This window comes from Panicum hallii, chromosome 5, assembly GCF_002211085.1.
Source record: "Panicum hallii strain FIL2 chromosome 5, PHallii_v3.1, whole genome shotgun sequence".
NCBI classification, from domain to species: domain Eukaryota; kingdom Viridiplantae; phylum Streptophyta; class Magnoliopsida; order Poales; family Poaceae; genus Panicum; species Panicum hallii.
Window position 1 is genome coordinate 2272376 of NC_038046.1, and position 17270 is coordinate 2289645.

At 46.7% G+C, this 17270-nt stretch overlaps 2 protein-coding genes across 3 annotated transcripts; one reads left to right on the forward strand and one right to left on the reverse strand.

The window, feature by feature from the left end:
• Positions 1 to 690: 690 nt before the first annotated feature.
• LOC112893667 (F-box only protein 6) lies at positions 691 to 4471 on the forward strand. 2 transcript variants are annotated; one of them, XM_025961120.1, is made up of 2 exons: positions 691 to 991; positions 2814 to 4471. In XM_025961120.1, the coding sequence occupies exons 1-2, from the start codon at positions 903 to 905 to the stop codon at positions 4054 to 4056; spliced, it is 1332 nt and encodes a 443-aa protein (XP_025816905.1). In that variant the 5' UTR covers positions 691 to 902; the 3' UTR covers positions 4057 to 4471. The 2 variants fall into 2 exon arrangements, with proteins under 2 accessions (XP_025816905.1, XP_025816906.1); XM_025961121.1 differs by lacking the exon at positions 691 to 991 and adding an exon at positions 1004 to 1022.
• A 480-nt stretch (positions 4472 to 4951) lies between these two features.
• LOC112894870 lies at positions 4952 to 7556 on the reverse strand. Its single transcript, XM_025962699.1, has one exon. It carries the CDS (start codon positions 7554 to 7556, stop codon positions 5184 to 5186), a length of 2373 nt encoding a protein of 790 aa, XP_025818484.1. The 3' UTR covers positions 4952 to 5183.
• Positions 7557 to 17270: the final 9714 nt, after the last annotated feature.

The following is a 17270-nucleotide window of genomic DNA, read 5'->3' on the forward strand; positions in this document are numbered from 1 at the left end:
TGATTAGGCGCGCGCAGAGGATCAGGCTGGATGGAGACAAGTCTCTCACTCGATCGAATCTGCTCGGTCGATCGAAAGCACTCAAAGCTACGCAACGAAAGATCGCCACGGGGTTGCCATCTCCCATCATTGTGTCCATCGATACCATCCATCCAACACGAACAACAATAATCATGCTATTCGACTATTTCTTTCCTCTCGTGCATCGATAACATTATTCGATAATGGTTAGGATGTATTAGTAGTTAAGTTGACATCTCCAACTATATACTATAATTATTATTATCAATAAATTATTGTATTATACTGCAAAATTTTCTATTACTTACTCGTGAAACCTTTATTAATTACTCGTGGAACCTTTTATCAATACATGTATTGATCACATTACCTACACCGTGGTCCAAACAAACAAAAGCAAGCAAACAGATAACACCTTTGTCTATTCTACACGATGACGACACCCTCCAAAAGACCATGTCTACAGCCGTTTTTCTATCAACCTACATAGCCAACACATTCGCAATTCCGCATTCTAATCCCTCCATCCCCATTTCTAAACCTCCACACAGTCCATCCATCCATCCATCTATCCATAAAACAAAAAGACATGCTGCTTACTTAAACCGCACCACACCCAACCCAACCCAGCAAGCCGAGCGACGGACCCGACCCCGACCAACCGCAACACAGCAAAGCATATAGCCCAGGCGGAGGCGGGCGCACACGCGACGCACGCGCTTCATCAGCCTCAGCGGCCGTGTGCGTCAGCTGCGGCCGCATTTAGCGAGGCGGAAAGGGGGCCGACCCCGAGCGGAGCCCAACCCCAACTCGACCCGGGAAGGAGGGAGGAGAGAGAGGGAAGAGAGGGGGCGCGGCGAGGAGGCCGGCGGCGGCCGGAGATGGGGGAGGTGGCCGCGCTGCGCCAGCTCGTCGGCCAGGTGCAGGAGCTCTGGGACCTCTACGGCGCCAACGCCCACCCGCTCCCCAGGCAAAACACCTACCTCCTCCTCGTCCCTTTGGTTACTACTCCGCTCCCCCCCCCCCCTCCCCTCCTCTCTCTCCCCCCCTCCGCCTCTCGTTCTCGTTCGCGCCCTTCGTCTCCCTCCCCCCGCTTCGCTCGGATCTGCTTGCGGCGGGGTTTACCCGGCGGGTGCCGCGGGAATTGGCTGGCCTTGCGAGTTGTTGTTTCTGTTTGTTGATCTATCAGAATCGGATAGGCACCTCGGTTTTGTTCTGGGGAAATTCGGCCGCGCAGATCCTTGGCTAGTATGTTCAGCACGCAAGCTTTCTCTTGCGTCTTTGTGTCGCACGCGCTTTACCTTTCCGATTCCCTGTTTCTACAAATTTGCCTACCTGTGTTGCCTACTTTGCTAGATTTGTCCGTCCTTCCCGGGTAACTTGGAGGAACATGCCGTGCGCCGTAGAAATGGACAATCCCGTGGCTCCTTTAATTGTAGACTTGCTGTTACTAGTTAATTATTACCCGGTTTCCGCGGTCACAAGTTTTGGAATTACTTACCCGGTGTCACGGTTTCCGTGGTCACAAGTTTTAGCATTGCCCCAGGCATAGGACAAAATTAATTACGCATACCCACCCGTGGAATAGGGCACGAGAAAGTCCACAGCCCGATGTTATGCTAGGGTATGCGACACCGATAATAATGTTAATAAATCCTGGTCAGTTTGACTTTGGGGCGCGACGTTTGCACAGCTTTGTTGGCAAGCGACCAAAAGAAAGGAAACGAGGGAATCAACTTACCTAGTGTGTAGTTTTTAAAGGCGGACCTGGTAAACATGGTCACTAGGCTTAGCCGGAAATGCGGCGAGAACATGATTAGTCGTGCTAAACTATCCTTTCCACTGCCGAGGCTGATTCTGGCAATCTGGCTCTTATGTCACCACTATTGTTCTTGTGTATGTTATGTTTGTATGTCAAGCAATTCATGCTATGCTTCATTATGCATTGTACCTGCATTACTCCTCTTTGCTAAATTGTATGGACATGTCACATGAAAGATTACACGCCAATCTGTAGCGTATATATCCGTTTTTTTCAATAAAGAACTCATACTCCATAAGAAGTTTCAGTGATGGTTGAATGTCTGCTTAGATTATTCTCTCACTGCATTTCTTATTGAACCATAAAGAACATCCTTCATTCCCTTCATATAAAATCCAGTCTGTTAAGTTTACATTTCCCCTTACTATAGGATGTATGATTCTCTGGATAGCAATTCTAGACCAGCTGAAAACATATGATTGACTTCGTGTGGTATAGCTTTGGTTTAATCAGGTTCCCTCTAATTACCATGGCAGATAATATAAATATTATATGTAGGATTCAGAGCGACATGATGGATATTAGTGGGAAAATGGACGAGTAGTCTGATAGTTGTGCACTATAGAAAGCCAACCAGTCAATCTGTTTGTATTTCTTGTTCAACAAGCTGGAGGAAACCGTTGCAATGCCCTTATCTTCCGTGCGTTGCTACTTCTACATGAATGGATCATACATGCAGTCCTTTTTTTTGTATGTAACTACATATGCATGAATGAATTGTACATGTAGTTGGTGTTTTTGTTGATATGCAACTATACGTAAAAAGGTATTTTGCTAACTTGGTGCTTTTGTACTGTTATGCCCATTTTTGTCTAAAAGTAGTGCTCAAATTTTAGTCTGGGAAATGGAGCTGTAGCTTCATCTTATACCCTTTCCTTTGTGGCTGGCCAAAATTTCTTGTTCAAGCGCTTTCCAGAACTTTTTCCCCCATAACCATGGTGGACTGATTGGGCTTATGCATGTTTTACAGATGGTATTTACTTGACTTTGAACATGGTTCAATCAAAGATGATTATTGTGGAGGACGGACTGGATACAACTCGGAATTACTGAAGATCATGGAGACTAACCAATCTCCTCCTCGCAAACGACCGCGGAGGGATCGAAACCGCGAGAAGGCGCCCTGCTCAAACACAACTGAGGTAATGCAACAGGAGATTTGGAAAGAGTTTCCTGAAGATCTTTTCGAAACTGTCATTGCAAGGCTTCCAGTTGCTGCAATTTTTCGATTCCGCACTGTCTGCCGAAAGTGGTCTTGTCTTTTGGGCTCAGACAGTTTCTCTCATCAGTACTCTGAAGCTCCACGTGGACTGCCATGGTTCTATACAATCACCCATGAGAATGCAAACAATAATGTTGCAGTGTATGACCCTTCACTGAAGAAATGGCACCATCCATCTGTTCCTCTTGCTCCTACAAAGATAGTTATTCCAGTGGCATCTGTGGGTGGCCTTGTCTGTTTATTGGATCTGAGCCACAGGAATTTCTACGTTTGCAACCCTCTTAGGCAATCACTCAAGGAGATCCCACCCAGATCAGTCCAGGGATGGTCAAGAGTCGCGGTAGGGATGGTGTTGAACGGAAGAAGTTCTAGTCATGGCTACAAAGTAATGTGGTTAGGAAATGATGGGACTTATGAAGTGTATGACTCTACAAAGAACACGTGGTCTTGTCCAGGAGTTTTCCCTACAAGCTTCAAACTGCCACTTGTTCTGAATTTCAGGTCGCAGCCTGTGGCGGTTGGCAGCACGCTGTACTTCATGTGTTCAGAACCAGATGGTGTTTTGTCATATGATGTAAGCACCGGGATTTGGAGACAGTTTACCATCCCACTGCCACTGCATCTGACTGACCACACACTTGCCGAGTTCCAGGGAAGGGTCATGCTTGTGGGTCTGCTGTGCAAGAATGCAGCGACCTGCGTCTGCATATGGGAGTTGCAGAAGATGACTCTCCTCTGGAAGGAGGTGGACAGAATGCCAAATATCTGGTGCTTAGAGTTCTACGGTAAGCACATGAAGATGACATGCCTGGGCAACAGTGGTTTGCTCATGCTCTCCTTGAAGGCGAAGCGGATGAACCGCCTTGTTACATACAACCTTTTTAAAAGGGAGTGGCAGAAGGTTCCTGATTGCATGCTCCCATGCAGCCGCAAAAAGCAGTGGATAGCATGTGGCACAGCATTTGATCCGTGCCCCTCTGCCTTGGCCTGACAGGTCTTTTACCTTCTTCAGCCAAGCACGTTGAAATTTTAGCGATTTCATATCATTGGCCAATGTTTAGATATTTCTATGTTATTATGACAAGGTTCTGTGTTGCATACAAATCCATGGCACTGTGGTTTGTTTTGTATCACGCTCAAGCAATCAAACTGTTTCTTTTATCACCTGTCAGAATTTGGGTCGGGAAGCTACGATGTCAACTGGGCAAGCTGACCTGAATATGTTAAAGGTTATTGTTGTCGAAATTGGGAGTCATGGTTTTTGTATGTTTGGTTATCATCTCGTTAAGTTTGTAATGTTTCTGGATATGCAGTCATCTGCCCAGAACTGAGTTTATACAATAATAACCGGGATATTAATGTTTTGATTCTGGTGCATGGAGATGTCAGCCTGTACCTGTTGATTAGCTGATGCAGTTTTAGTTTTGGCGCATGAGATGTTTGGTGAAATATAATACAAATTCAGCGGTACCATTTTAAAATCCATCAGCAGCTCCCATGCCAAAGCGTCGTGGGAGCTGCTGTTACTGCCAGAATTCAGAAGTGCAGGACTGGACTATCCCTGAATTAACCTTTTGTCATAAACTATTTAACGAGCGCAGCAGAAACCAAAAAATGCTGGAAAGCCCGCTCTACAACTAACCGAAGCCGTGGAATCGGCATGTAATCAAACTGTGCTCTTTATCGACTGATACAACGATATGCAATTCTACATGATCAAGAAAAAAAATGCAACTAAACGAAACGTATTTCAAACTGGGGATAAAAAACAAGCGCACCTTTTTACCCACTGCAGCAGAGATCAATACACGGAAACAGTTTAACAGCATAATTAGCAGTTAAAAGAATGTGGAAAAATTCGCAATTGTGTCTAGAAGGCATATTTGTCATGGATTTCTTCAGCTTTGATGCTTAAAGCATCGAGAACGAGAACTGAGCACATTGTACATTTAAGTCTGCAAACTCTTGACAGGAAGCTGCTACATCAGCACAACATGGGCTGTATAATGTACATTTCAAAAGACACCAGCATGACCCAACTGATGACAGGTTCAAAGAAGAAAACAGTTCCTAACAAAAAACAAAAACACAGAGGGAGCGCCAGCTTCAAGGGCAAACTTATTTAGCATCACCAGACGGCTGAACCACTTGAAGAAGTTCCTGTGGAGTTGAGCCTGGATCCAGTTCATAGCACCCCTTGGGAGCATTAGGAGCTTCTTCTCCGGTAAGGACATGGAATGGCACTTGGTGTGAAAACCGCAGCATCTCCTCCTTCAGAATCCTCCAGGATTTTTTTGCATCATGAAAGGGCTTAAACACCGACACAAACCCAGGAACTTTCACAATAGGAATTACAGAAATGCCTTCAGCTGGGTTGTAGCTATCAGTGACCTCTACCAGTTCATACTTGTACATTGTATCATCAGGTGTAAATTCATCCCAGTCAGGGGACCAGTTCTGGTACAGAGCCCAGATATCACCTTTTTTAGGAAAAATTCTGATGATGCCACCAGGACCTTTGTCACACTTGACCTTATGTGAGAATATATTCACTTGGTCAGTACCTCTGGACGCACCAACCTTGAACTCACCACAGGTCTTGGAGTATCCATATGAGATCCAATTGGAAGATCCAAATTCATTGCAGTCATTTGCTTTGAGGTAGGCCAGTCTAGCTTTAAAAGGGTGAGTGGAGAGAACTTTTCTAATCAAAGCATAGTAGCGAGGCATACCATCTTCTTCATCATACATGGCCCATACTTGATCATTTTGAAAAGAACTTTCAGAATGATCACCGAAGTTGAAGAAATCAGCATCAGGAACAGACATTTCACCAGAGCCTTTATCAGGAGATTCCTGGTTCAAACAGCCATTTTTGTCAGCCACATGGTGCTCTGTTGCTGGATTAGCACAAGTTGCGTCATTCCCTAGTTCTTTCTCTTGTGCCTTGCGGTTTCTCCTTGTATAAACTATATGTACTTCACGTGACCTCCACTGCCATGACGTCAACTTTTCTTCTAAGCCAACCTGTTTGCTGCACTTCTCCCTCTGCTTTTCTTCTGAATCAACTCTTTTGCTAACCAGCTTCATGAAATCATCTTCTTTGGGATCAACTGAACTGATGCTTGGTTTCATCTCAATTTTATTGACATCAATTGCTGTGTTGCATACGCTTTTTGTGCTGCTTTTCTTGCTATTCTGGATCTTTTCTTTATTTTTCACATTGGCTTTCTTGTTGTTCAACTCTTGCAATTTCTCCCGAATCTGAAGCTTCCCACTTCCAACCAGGATGCCACGGACATCTAACTGCATCAGCACTCTGCCAAAACTTGTCCTTCCAGCAGTACCAGAGGATTCACAGTTAAGATCAGCAGAAGACACTTTACGTTTCTTGGCACCTGAGGTTTGAGCTGTGGAGCGAGGCCCTCTTTTTGCTGCGGGGATTGGTTTGCATCCATCACCATCAGGACAAGAGCTTGCTGACTGCCCGATTGCTTGCTTGCCACCATTGACACGTTTTCTCTTAGCAGCTTCATGTCCCCTTGTCGCTGCATTTGCTCGTCTGACAGAAGGGACTGCAGGCGCATGTTTCCTTACATCCTGCATAACCTCTCTGGAATCTGCTGCTTCATTTGTGACTATATTAGCCTCACCTGCATCCTCTTGGACTGTATATCGAGTACGATTTGCACAGGTTGTAGATTTGAGCACTGCTGGATAACCATTCTGGTTGCTACCTGAAATTCCTGCATGTACTCCTGGTGTTGCCATGCCAGGAACTGTATTGCCACCAATGTCATTATTAGTAGCCATTGCCATTGGCCCATTAGGGTAAATCGGAGAGCTTGGAGGTGGAACTTCAGCAGCAACAAACACCTCATTACAAACTGGACACTTCAGAAGCCGGTTGACATATTCCCTGGAGTACTGAATGCTCCTAAAACATGAACCGCAGTGTGTCCAGAATGTGTCTGGCACTTGGTGGGAGAGGTGGGGTGCCACCTTTCTAGGTCTGTCGCAGAAGCCATTTACACTTGATGTAGAGGAATTGGAAGTGTTACGAGCACTTGCTTTGTAGTTATTCTGCAGGCCACACACATGCCTCTTACGGTCATATACCATCCTCTTGGTAGTATCGGACAACACACTCCAAGCATCTGAGATGAGGTTAAATGCAGCTTCAGCGCAGATAGAGGTGTTCTTGTCAGGATGAGTTTGGAAGGCCAACTTCTTGTATCGCTTCTTGATTGCCTCCTCATCAGCCAAGGGTGATACTTCTAAGATCCCATACCAGTCATTCTCCCCTCCAATCTTTTGCTGTGCCCTTATGTGGACATCCAAAGCTGCAATCATCTGATCAATTCCCTCAAGAGGCTTAAAAAGAGCCCTTGCTTTCAGGGCAAACCTCTTGGCACCTGCAAAATCATTCTCCCTGAACTTCCTTTCAGCAATACTCTTTGATCGTGCAGCGTCATCTCTGTTGCACTCCATATCTGCAGATAATTTTATGAGTGTCGTTTCATAAGGCTAGAACACATCGAAAAAAATATGACATGACATGGAAATCAGGTCTCAATCAGAACGAAGAAACAAGTGGGTTCAACACGCAATGAAGGGGTTGACAAATGTTCAGTACACTGCACATACATGATTCTCAATAGTGTGAAATCCAACATTCACAGGAGCTCCACATTTAAGGAATATAACCAGGCTTTCACACTTTTCACTGAAATAAGATTCATGTTGCCATTAAAATCGATTCCGTTTCCATTATAATCAGCAGAAACTGGATTCAGACATCAACACACACGTTTGGGTGCCATCTCGAATTTTAGGAAGAAATTGTTTCCCCAAATTCACGATTGAAAAGAACAATGCAGCAACCGGATTAGAAAATACTCAACTTCCAAACAAGATCGAAGTCCAAACAGACTACATATATCAAGATAAGCAATGCAATTTGGATCGCAACGAACCGAATCGGTGAGGAGCTGAATCGCCTGCGCGGGTGAGGACTCCTAACATCCGACGGGACCGGCCTGGGCGCCCGCACTGCGCGACGGCGCAACAACAGTGGTCGCTAATGCGAGCGTGACTGGGAGGGCGGCGGCAGGGGACGACCATGAGGTCGCCGGAGCGAAGGGGGAGGAGGGGTTGCGCTCACCTGATCACCTCGTCGGCGATGAGGAGGGCCTCATCGTCCGGGAGAGGAGCACTAGGGCGCCCGCGTCGCGGGGCGAGCGCGCCGAGGGCGAGATCGATTTTTCAGACGAATTGTGGGGAGGTATTGGGCTAACTGAGATCGGGTCGTTCCAAATTTAGAGGCTAGACCATAGGGGGGCAAACTAGGTTTTGCAAATAAGAACCACGGCCTAGGGAGAAAACATCTTGCGTGGAGTTTTCAAAATTCTAGAAAATACTATTACTCACACCTTTCTAAAACTACAAAATTCGTGACTTCCAAACAACTCCTGGTCTTCCACAACCGAAATCTAATAAAACGGAAATGGCATTTCATTAATTGTGTGTTGCGTCATGCGAAGTTATTCACTAGGCAGAATATTTTCTTGTGTTTTCCATGTGGCAGTCCAATGACACTTTGGCACTTTGTCAAGTAGGCAGCATTCTTGGTACAAATGATGAGCACACTTTGATTAAAACCATTTATGGTGTTACTACGGTTTCTATCCCACTTCGGCAATTAATCACTTTCAATTTTCATAATGTTATCTGTGTACTCGGTGAGAGTGTGAGATGTCTTGGATCATGAAATTAATCACTTTGTTAAGAAAGAAAGTGCAATCAAGCGCAACCTTTTCTCGAAATCAGAACAAGGAATGCTAGAATTCGCTTCAAGTGGGCTCAATTAAAACCAAATCAAATTCCACCCGGCCTGTTGCTGAGTGAACTCCTCCAGAAAAATAGAAGCGACTGAGTTCGGTTTTCAGGCACATGGTCACATGGACAGTGCGTCGTCCTAGCTAGGTTTCTTGCACGACCACCTGCTTGTTGCTAGGGTAGCCCGCGGTATTGCCAGAGACAGGCAGCGTCGGCAACCTGCGACCTTTCCGCTGGCGTAAGCGTCGGCAAGGTGCGCGCGCAGTAGCCCCACGACGAGGAGGACGGCACGGCCACGCGCGAGAACGAAATTGGAGAAGGCGTTGCAGGTTGCTGCAGCGTGTACGTGCGCGATCTGTCGCCGCAGTAGTAGTACATGCCGCGCATGTGGTGGTTCCGCATGAAGACGGCCGGCCTGCCGGCCGCCTGCCTACGCGTGCGTACGGCACAAGCAGCTAGCTAGCGTCGGCGAAGGCGTGCCAGCCCCAGCCTGCTGCATAGGCGAGATGAGATCGACCCGGCCGGAGAGGAAGATCTGGGCGGCCGGCCGGCATGGTCGATCTATCGAACCAGCCGCAGCAGCAAGCACTGTGTCGAGTGTCGTCGGCCGGGGCAACAGCCGGCTCAGATCAGCCTGCTGAACCCCTGCACGTCGCACCGTGTCCGGTGTCCCCCTGTTTGTGAATTGCGATCGATCCATCCGTCCGTAGTACGTGTTCGTTTTATGCCTCCCCATGCAAATGCGCAATGCAACGCCCGTGTGGGCCGGGGGAATACGAGAGAAATAATGAAGCGCGCGCGTGTGTATACCGGTCCTGTACGTATGTACGTATCCGGTGTGTGACAATGCATGCATGTAAGTCAACAACCCTTACTTGAAGGACGGACGACAGATCACGGACACAGATGGAAGCGTGCATAAATTACAGTATGCATACATTCCTGCTATACGCCAGCGAGATGAAGAAATGCTAGATAGCTACACTAGCATTCCGACGAGCTAGGACGGACGGGCAGGTGCACTAGCTAGCTACAAGCAGACACGGTCGATCCCCTGCCGTCGGTTCTCGGCCGGCCGGTCGATCACATGGCGGCAGCATGCGTACACATTCGTGTACGCACGCGTCCGGTAATAGCCGCGTGTACGTATATACGAACAGCGCCGTAATAGCTGCTGGGTGCACGCGTCACGGCGCGCAGCTGCAGCACCATACGTACGTACACATACAGTATTCGCACATGATAACCCGGCCGCGGTCGCAGGCATCCATGAGGTGCAGCGGCGTACGGCCGGGCTGCCTGCTCCGGTGCGGTGCTCCCTCCACGCCCCGTCCGCGTGCGCGGGCCGGGTGAGCGCCATGCATGGATGCATGCGCACGGCCATGGCTTGGTCGCCGCGCCCGCGGGGAGGCCTGCCTGCACGCATGCTGGGCTGCCTGGCCTGCTGCCCGGCCCGGCCCCCTGTACGTGTACGTATCGATGATGCCTGCTGTATTGTACAGGTGCTACGTACGGCGCTACATCGCTGTGCCAACCAGCAGCAATAAATGACGACCAAGAGGAACCGGCTCACGCACCCTGGACTGGATCAAACTCGTCTCCAAACCGGAGGAGGAACAGAACAGATCGATCGAGAGGTCCAAATGTCCGATCGATGCCGCCGCAGTTGCGAGCCTGATCGCCGAGACCCGAGATACTTTTGATTTACTCCTCACCCTGCGTCCAGACGCAGCAATCATGACCGACTCCATCCGATTCCGAGCGCAGGCCAGGCGACCATGGATGCCGCTGACGCTGTCTCCAACGGTGCTCTCTAAATCGTTCTCTACCCTATATATAGAGAAGATTCCGTTCTCTATTGCTTCGGCAGCGTTCTCTAAATGGTCCTCTAAAATAGAGAAGGCTACAGGTTTTCTCTATATATAGAGATTCTCTCTCCTCTTCTCTATTTTTCTTTACATTTTAAACACTGAATTAAATAAAAATAAAATATGTCCATAGCATTTGAGGTATGATAAATACGTACGTACAAAAATTTGGAATAAAATATATTTTTAATATAGGGTTTAATGTATAGAGAACGAGATTTAGAGAACGTTGTTGGAGAGAAATGAGATAGCCAGTGCCTGGGCGAGGCCTGAAAAGCGGACCGACGGCACTCCAGGCAATGCTCATCGCTCTGTCAGAGATCGAAGAGTGGCAGGAGCAGCTCTAGCTCCCTCGATCGGTGCAGCGGAACGGCCAGAGATCCACGCCTAGCTAGCAATCGAGTATGGCCTTGACTTTCAGAATCTTCTTCAATTCAGTCACCACGGGCTGCTGGCATTAACGAGGAAGATGTACAGTGGTTACTACTGCTCTGACTCGAGATAACTACTACTGTATATCTTTTCCGGCCTCTCTCGCTATCTCTCTCTCTCTCTCTCTGCAAAGATCCAATGAATCGCCTGCGCCGTATGCGATACTAGTACTAGCTTACAGTTACTTGGCAGATCGATCGTCCTCTCTCGATCAGTTCGAAACGGGATGTGTATGGAGGAGCGTGGCATGCAGCATGCATGGGAGAGTACCCTGTCTCCGGCCTGCCAGCAGTCGGTGTACTCCTACCTGTAGCCCAGCTGGCTTGTTCCCTATCGAACTAACCATAAAACGCACCAACGGAATTAATCAAGTCGAGAGATTCCAAATTCCACATAAATTTGTCGGTTGCACAAGCGATTTGAAGTGAATAATGGAGCAGCCATGTCCGTTCTGAAATTAACCTGAATCCAAGCTGCAGCAAGCTAAGCTAATCATCATTCATGTGTGCTCCACTGCTCCCATCTGGGAGGCAATTAGCAAATACCCTGCAGCTACCAGGAGGCCATGCATTATTGGTCAAAGCTCGAGAAGGCAGCGCGCTTAGTTTACACACGCGATGCCTCCCTAATGCGCGCGGCTTGGATGATGCTCGGTCGGCTGGTTGGTATACGAACAAAACTGACAGGGATACACACACACACATGATCCATGCATGCATGATGACGAGATGATATGAGGAATCTCCGGCCCTGGATTGCCGGAGGGATGCCATGCATGCATTGACCCGATTGTATAATGGTTGGTATTCGTACACGCGCGCGCGCTGGATCAGATCACATCTCTCGAGCAACCAAACCCAAACGTGCGTGTCGTCTGATCTCCCGTGTTCTTTATGCATAAATATAATGGTCGACAGGAGTTGCTTAATCTTATCCGCACAGATCGACTAGAGTAGTCACCAGCAGGAGCAAAGATAGATGCCACCGTACGTACACATCATGTGCCAAACAGCAGCTCCCGGCTGAATCACTGTCAGCAAGTGTTTACCATCGATTTTTTTAAGATGATCTGTGCATCTAGCTAGCTGTACGCGTGTGCGTCAGTGTGTGGACGACATTAGATGGACGAGAATGCATGGTGGTGATCAGAAGGTCTTCTTCTATGCATCAGTTGCATCAAGGTGCTGTGCTGCATTATATATTGGGCATCCTGTTTGGGTGGTATAGGACACACTATATATCTAGTAGTATAGCTACAGTTGAGCTGCACAAATAATGTACGCTATTTGTTTACTCCTTTTCCCCACAAGCTGCTGTCCTAGTGCAATCCTGCAAACTGCAATGCATTTGTTCGGAGATGGTACGTGCTACTGACAAAGTCTACGAGCTTGAGAAGGACTGATCTTTTTTTTTTCTGAAAGAGATCGAGGAGGACCCAGCAGACTCACAAGCAAAAGTCCAGAGCAAAAGGAAGCTACGGCGTGCAGCTACGGCATGTTGCATCTGCCCGGGAAGAGAGCAAACTGAACTGGAAAAGCATGCATTCAGCAGGCAAATCAAAGGAAAGGAACTGAGACAGTAGACGAGCAGGTAGGCTCGTTTTGGTTCGGAGAGCTGAACTTTAACTCCACAACAAAATCTTACTATTTAGAAGTATTAAATAAAATATATTTACAAAACTTTTTCACAGATGGGTGCTAATTCGCGAGACAAATTTAATGAGTCTAATTAATCCATAATTTGCAACAGTGGTGCTACTGTAAACATCCGCTAATTATGGATTAATATACCTTATTAGATTCGTCTCGTAAATTAGCTTAGGAAATCTGCAATTAATTTTATAATTAAATTTTATTTAATATTTCTAAATGATAAGATTCTCTCAGGATCAAACAGCTGTAAGCTCCCTCGGTCCTTGCCATCGTTGCATTGGATCGACTCCATCATCGATCTGCCTGCTTTTCGGTTGCCAAGCAGTGAGTGGTAGATGGATGGATAGGAAGGCCGGGTCTGAGGGGGATGCGGCTGCTGCCTGCAGAGAGATCGATGCAGAAACACATATAATACAATGCAATGAAGCTAGCTAATAGCAAGCTGAATGCTTTCCTGACCTAAAACTAAATGGTCCATCCAATGACCAAACTCCCGGCCTCCCTCCCATCTTTAGGTGGCTTGTCCCTGTTCGCTTCACCACACATGCATGATATAAAAAGAAAAGGCCAAGGACGGGAGTGGAGGGACCCTCTCTCACCTCCCGACCTATAAACCCTCGGCCTTTTCTCCCCTCTCCCATCTCTATCGCCGTCTGCATCTGCATCCCCATCTCTTTCTCCGCATTATTACCTCCACCGCGTTGAGTTGCATGATCCTGTTGCATCTATCACGCATGAGAATTCAGACCGGAAGGAGCAACTAGCAAGGGGGATGGAGGAAGAAGAATGCAGCATGCAGGGTTGCAACCTGCACTGCATGTCCTGGGACGACTCCATCGATGAACATTGCTGGTGCATGCACATGTGCTTTGCATGGGTTTATTTGCGTGGCCGGGGCCCCGGGATGACGAGGACAAGCTAGCTACATGCTCGCTCGTGTACTTCAACTATTTGTCTCACGGCATGCAATAATCCAGAATGATAATCATGCACAAAAAAAGCAACATGATGCTTGGGTAATTAATAAACGCGTCAGTGCATCGGTCACCTTTTGCAAGCGCTACCTAATGCTGCTGTCACTGTAATTTGTGCTGAAACCTTTCTTATCCTCCTCTAGACTGCATGGGATCATCATCCATCATCTAGTTGAGTTGTGTGTGGAGCTCGATCTCTAATCTTATCCGGTAATGTATATTTGTTTTTCAATCTGCTGCTTTTTGACAATGTCCCCTGGGTAATAATGTAATACAAACGAGCCTCTAAAATATCCGGGATAGATAGAAATGGTTTGTTTTTCCTTTACAAAGGACACATGATTAGAACTAGCAAACTCTCCTCATAATTTGATGCCTTCTCCTGTTACTTTCACACTATTAATCTTTTGGACATCACATCACGCCATGAAAGCAAGCCTAACTTGGGGAAGAAAACTAAGAAGAAGAAGAAAAAAACATGCTAATGCTTTGTAGACCATAGCAGCAGCTACTTTATGACAAGTTAGGTACTGGAAGGAACATTCTTAATTCTATTGTAGTGGGCGAGTAATGCAAGTAATCCATGACCACGTGTCATAATTCCTGTCGAATGCGTGCTTTTAAGTAATGCTTTACATCTCTATCACCACTTGGGCATTAAGACACGTACTTAATCCAACCGCTCTCATGACGTGTGCTCTAATGCTTGCTGTCGAACGGATTCCATTAACCCAGTGGGCACTTTATTTTCTTAAAATTCAAACACCATCAAGACAAAAGCAAATGCTAGAAATTTAGTATGCAGCTATATATAGGTCTTGAACAATTCTCGTGAGTGTATATATTTTACTAATTGGTAGTGGTAGAATAATGTTTAGGACCCTAGGAGGTTGCATATGTGTAGGTCTCCATTGCAAGCCAAGGTTAGGTTTGATAAATCTTGTAGGAAGTAGTCGCCCCATTCGTTTTCAAATTTATGCAAAGACGCGGGACGGAAGGCAATGGTCTTGGATCCACTTGGTGTCTTGATTGTGGCCGGATCAAAGTAGCCTTGTATCCTCATGGATGCTTGTGAAAGCAACCAGTATGGGGCTTTAGGGATTAACAACATGATTAGCACTAATTAATAGGGCTTTCTTGGAAGTGAGGTCCCTAACTTTAGCATCAACATCTTGAAAAGACAAAGGGGTTGGATCAATAAATAAACAAGTGAGGGGGGCAAAAGACCCATATGCGTGTTTATTAGCTAGCTAGGCCTAATCAGCAAGTAAGCATCATGAATGGCCCAAGTTTTTCCAAGCCAAAGAATATTGTTTCCGTGCTTTGCTGTTGCTTCCTTGTGAAAATCTGGTTCCAAACGCACCAAACAGCTTGGCCCTACAGGAGAACAAAAGCCCCAAACACCACTGCTTGGATGGAGCAGAAAGAATGAAAAGGAAAGGGAGATGAATGGAATGGTGTAGCTAGCTAGCCCAATAATACGATAAATCAATGCCTAAAGTACATTAGGAATAAAGTTGAGCCCTTACAGCAAGCTACATATGTATACTCAAAATAAGAGCACAAGTTTTATTGTAAGAAAAGAATGATCATGGTTCAGAAAGAAATACATTATAATTTTACGGTATCTCGGAACTAGCGAGCAAGGTGGAGCGCACTATCGTTATGTATCTATTAATTCTTGGGCTCTTGGCAAGGGAAAACAAGAAGAAGAAGAAATTCAGGAGCATTAATTAGTTTTAGCAAAACCAAGCAGACTTTAGGATTGATAGAGGAAGCAGGCATGACACAAAAGCATGCATGCTTTGGTAATGGAAGAATCATTGTCCCTTGACATGGATTCTTTCAGAAGTATCAATCTTCCACAAGCATAAATGCCATGGTAAAGCTTTTGTGCTAATGCGTGAATAGCAAATAACAGACATCTATCGATCGGCATCGGTGGTAAAGGCGCGTGCGTGTTTGGGCATATAATGGGAAACTGATATGGATCTCGGAATTCCCCCTACTAGTTCACTGCAAAACGCACACAGGCAGGTAGCAGAGTAGAGAGAAGCAGGATGCATGCAGGTCAGTTTGGTGGATAGATCGTTCCTGTGGCATACTACTATGGAGCTTTCAACATCATGTCACTGATGGCCTCCTCTCGCAATTAAATGCCTTGCAAGGGACTCAATCATCACGCACAGCAATTGGCGGGAAAAGAAAGCAGCTAAGGTGTAGCCAAGGATGCCACCAACCATGGCGGCAGTGCCGAGCGCATAAAGCTAGCAGGGCCTGGGCTAGGGCCAGGTCTAGGGTTCTTCTTCCTCCTCTCCGGCCTCCTCGGGTTCCATTGGGTTTGAATCTCCGGCGGCGCCGTCCTTGTTACGTACCCCTTGCCGGAGAGTAGATAGTATATATCCTATCCATCGATATATCCCATCGTGCTCACGATGCGAGTTCACATTCGCAGGGGCGCGACAGGGACGCGAGAGAAGCCACTTGGAGGCCGGACAACGAACCAGATAAGCACGCCGGCCCGGGCCCGGCCTCCGTCGACGACCGTCTGTCCCTGTCCGCGTCAAACTAGATAGAGGACCACACGGCGGGGCACAGGGGCTCGGCGGCGCAGCCGGGATCAGCGGATCCGTCCGGCCGGGGTGGTGGCGCCACGCGTCGCGAGGCGAGTGGGCGGGGAGGTGGTGCGGGGAGCCCGCGTGGAGGCATCTTTGCGGCCGTCCGGGGGAGTCGCTGTCTGTCCTGGATCGGCTGCGATGAGCCGAGAGCTGAGGAGGGATGAGGAAGATGGATGGATGGATGGATGGGTTGGTGATGAGCTAATCATGAAGCAGGACCATCAGCTCCCCCAACATTTATATGAAACCTAAAAAGAGAGGCTTTCTGGAAAGGTGGCAGAATTATGCATGCCGTGAGCAGGGGTTGACAGGGATGATCTCATCTCATCCATCGGCCTCCACAAACCATGTGGTCAATTCTAGTTGTCCAAATTAGATTTGGTAGTCTATGTCGCGCCTTTGGGTTGAGTTTTAATATAGGTTCTATGTTTACAAGGAAAAAGGAGAAATGATAATAATTATAAAAGGTTGGTTATTTTACTCCAGATAAAATGAAAGACATCTTCCTATTGTTATAGATTCTGTGACGTCAAAGTCTAAACCTAACTATTTACACAAGATTTGAGAAAGAAAATTGATAACAGTAACTACTAAGGCATCAAATCCTCCAAGGTAGTAGTTTGAAGAGATGCACATATTTTAAAGGCCTTACTCCAATGGTTCGAAATATAGATCGTTTGGCATTTCTTCTGGTCACGTTTTTTAATTAGATCGTTAATATATTTCTTTAGTTGATAATATAAAATAGATATTACTAAAATTTTAGGTTATTTTCTATATAATACGGGCAGATGTTGGTGATTTACAAGCAAATTAGGTCCGA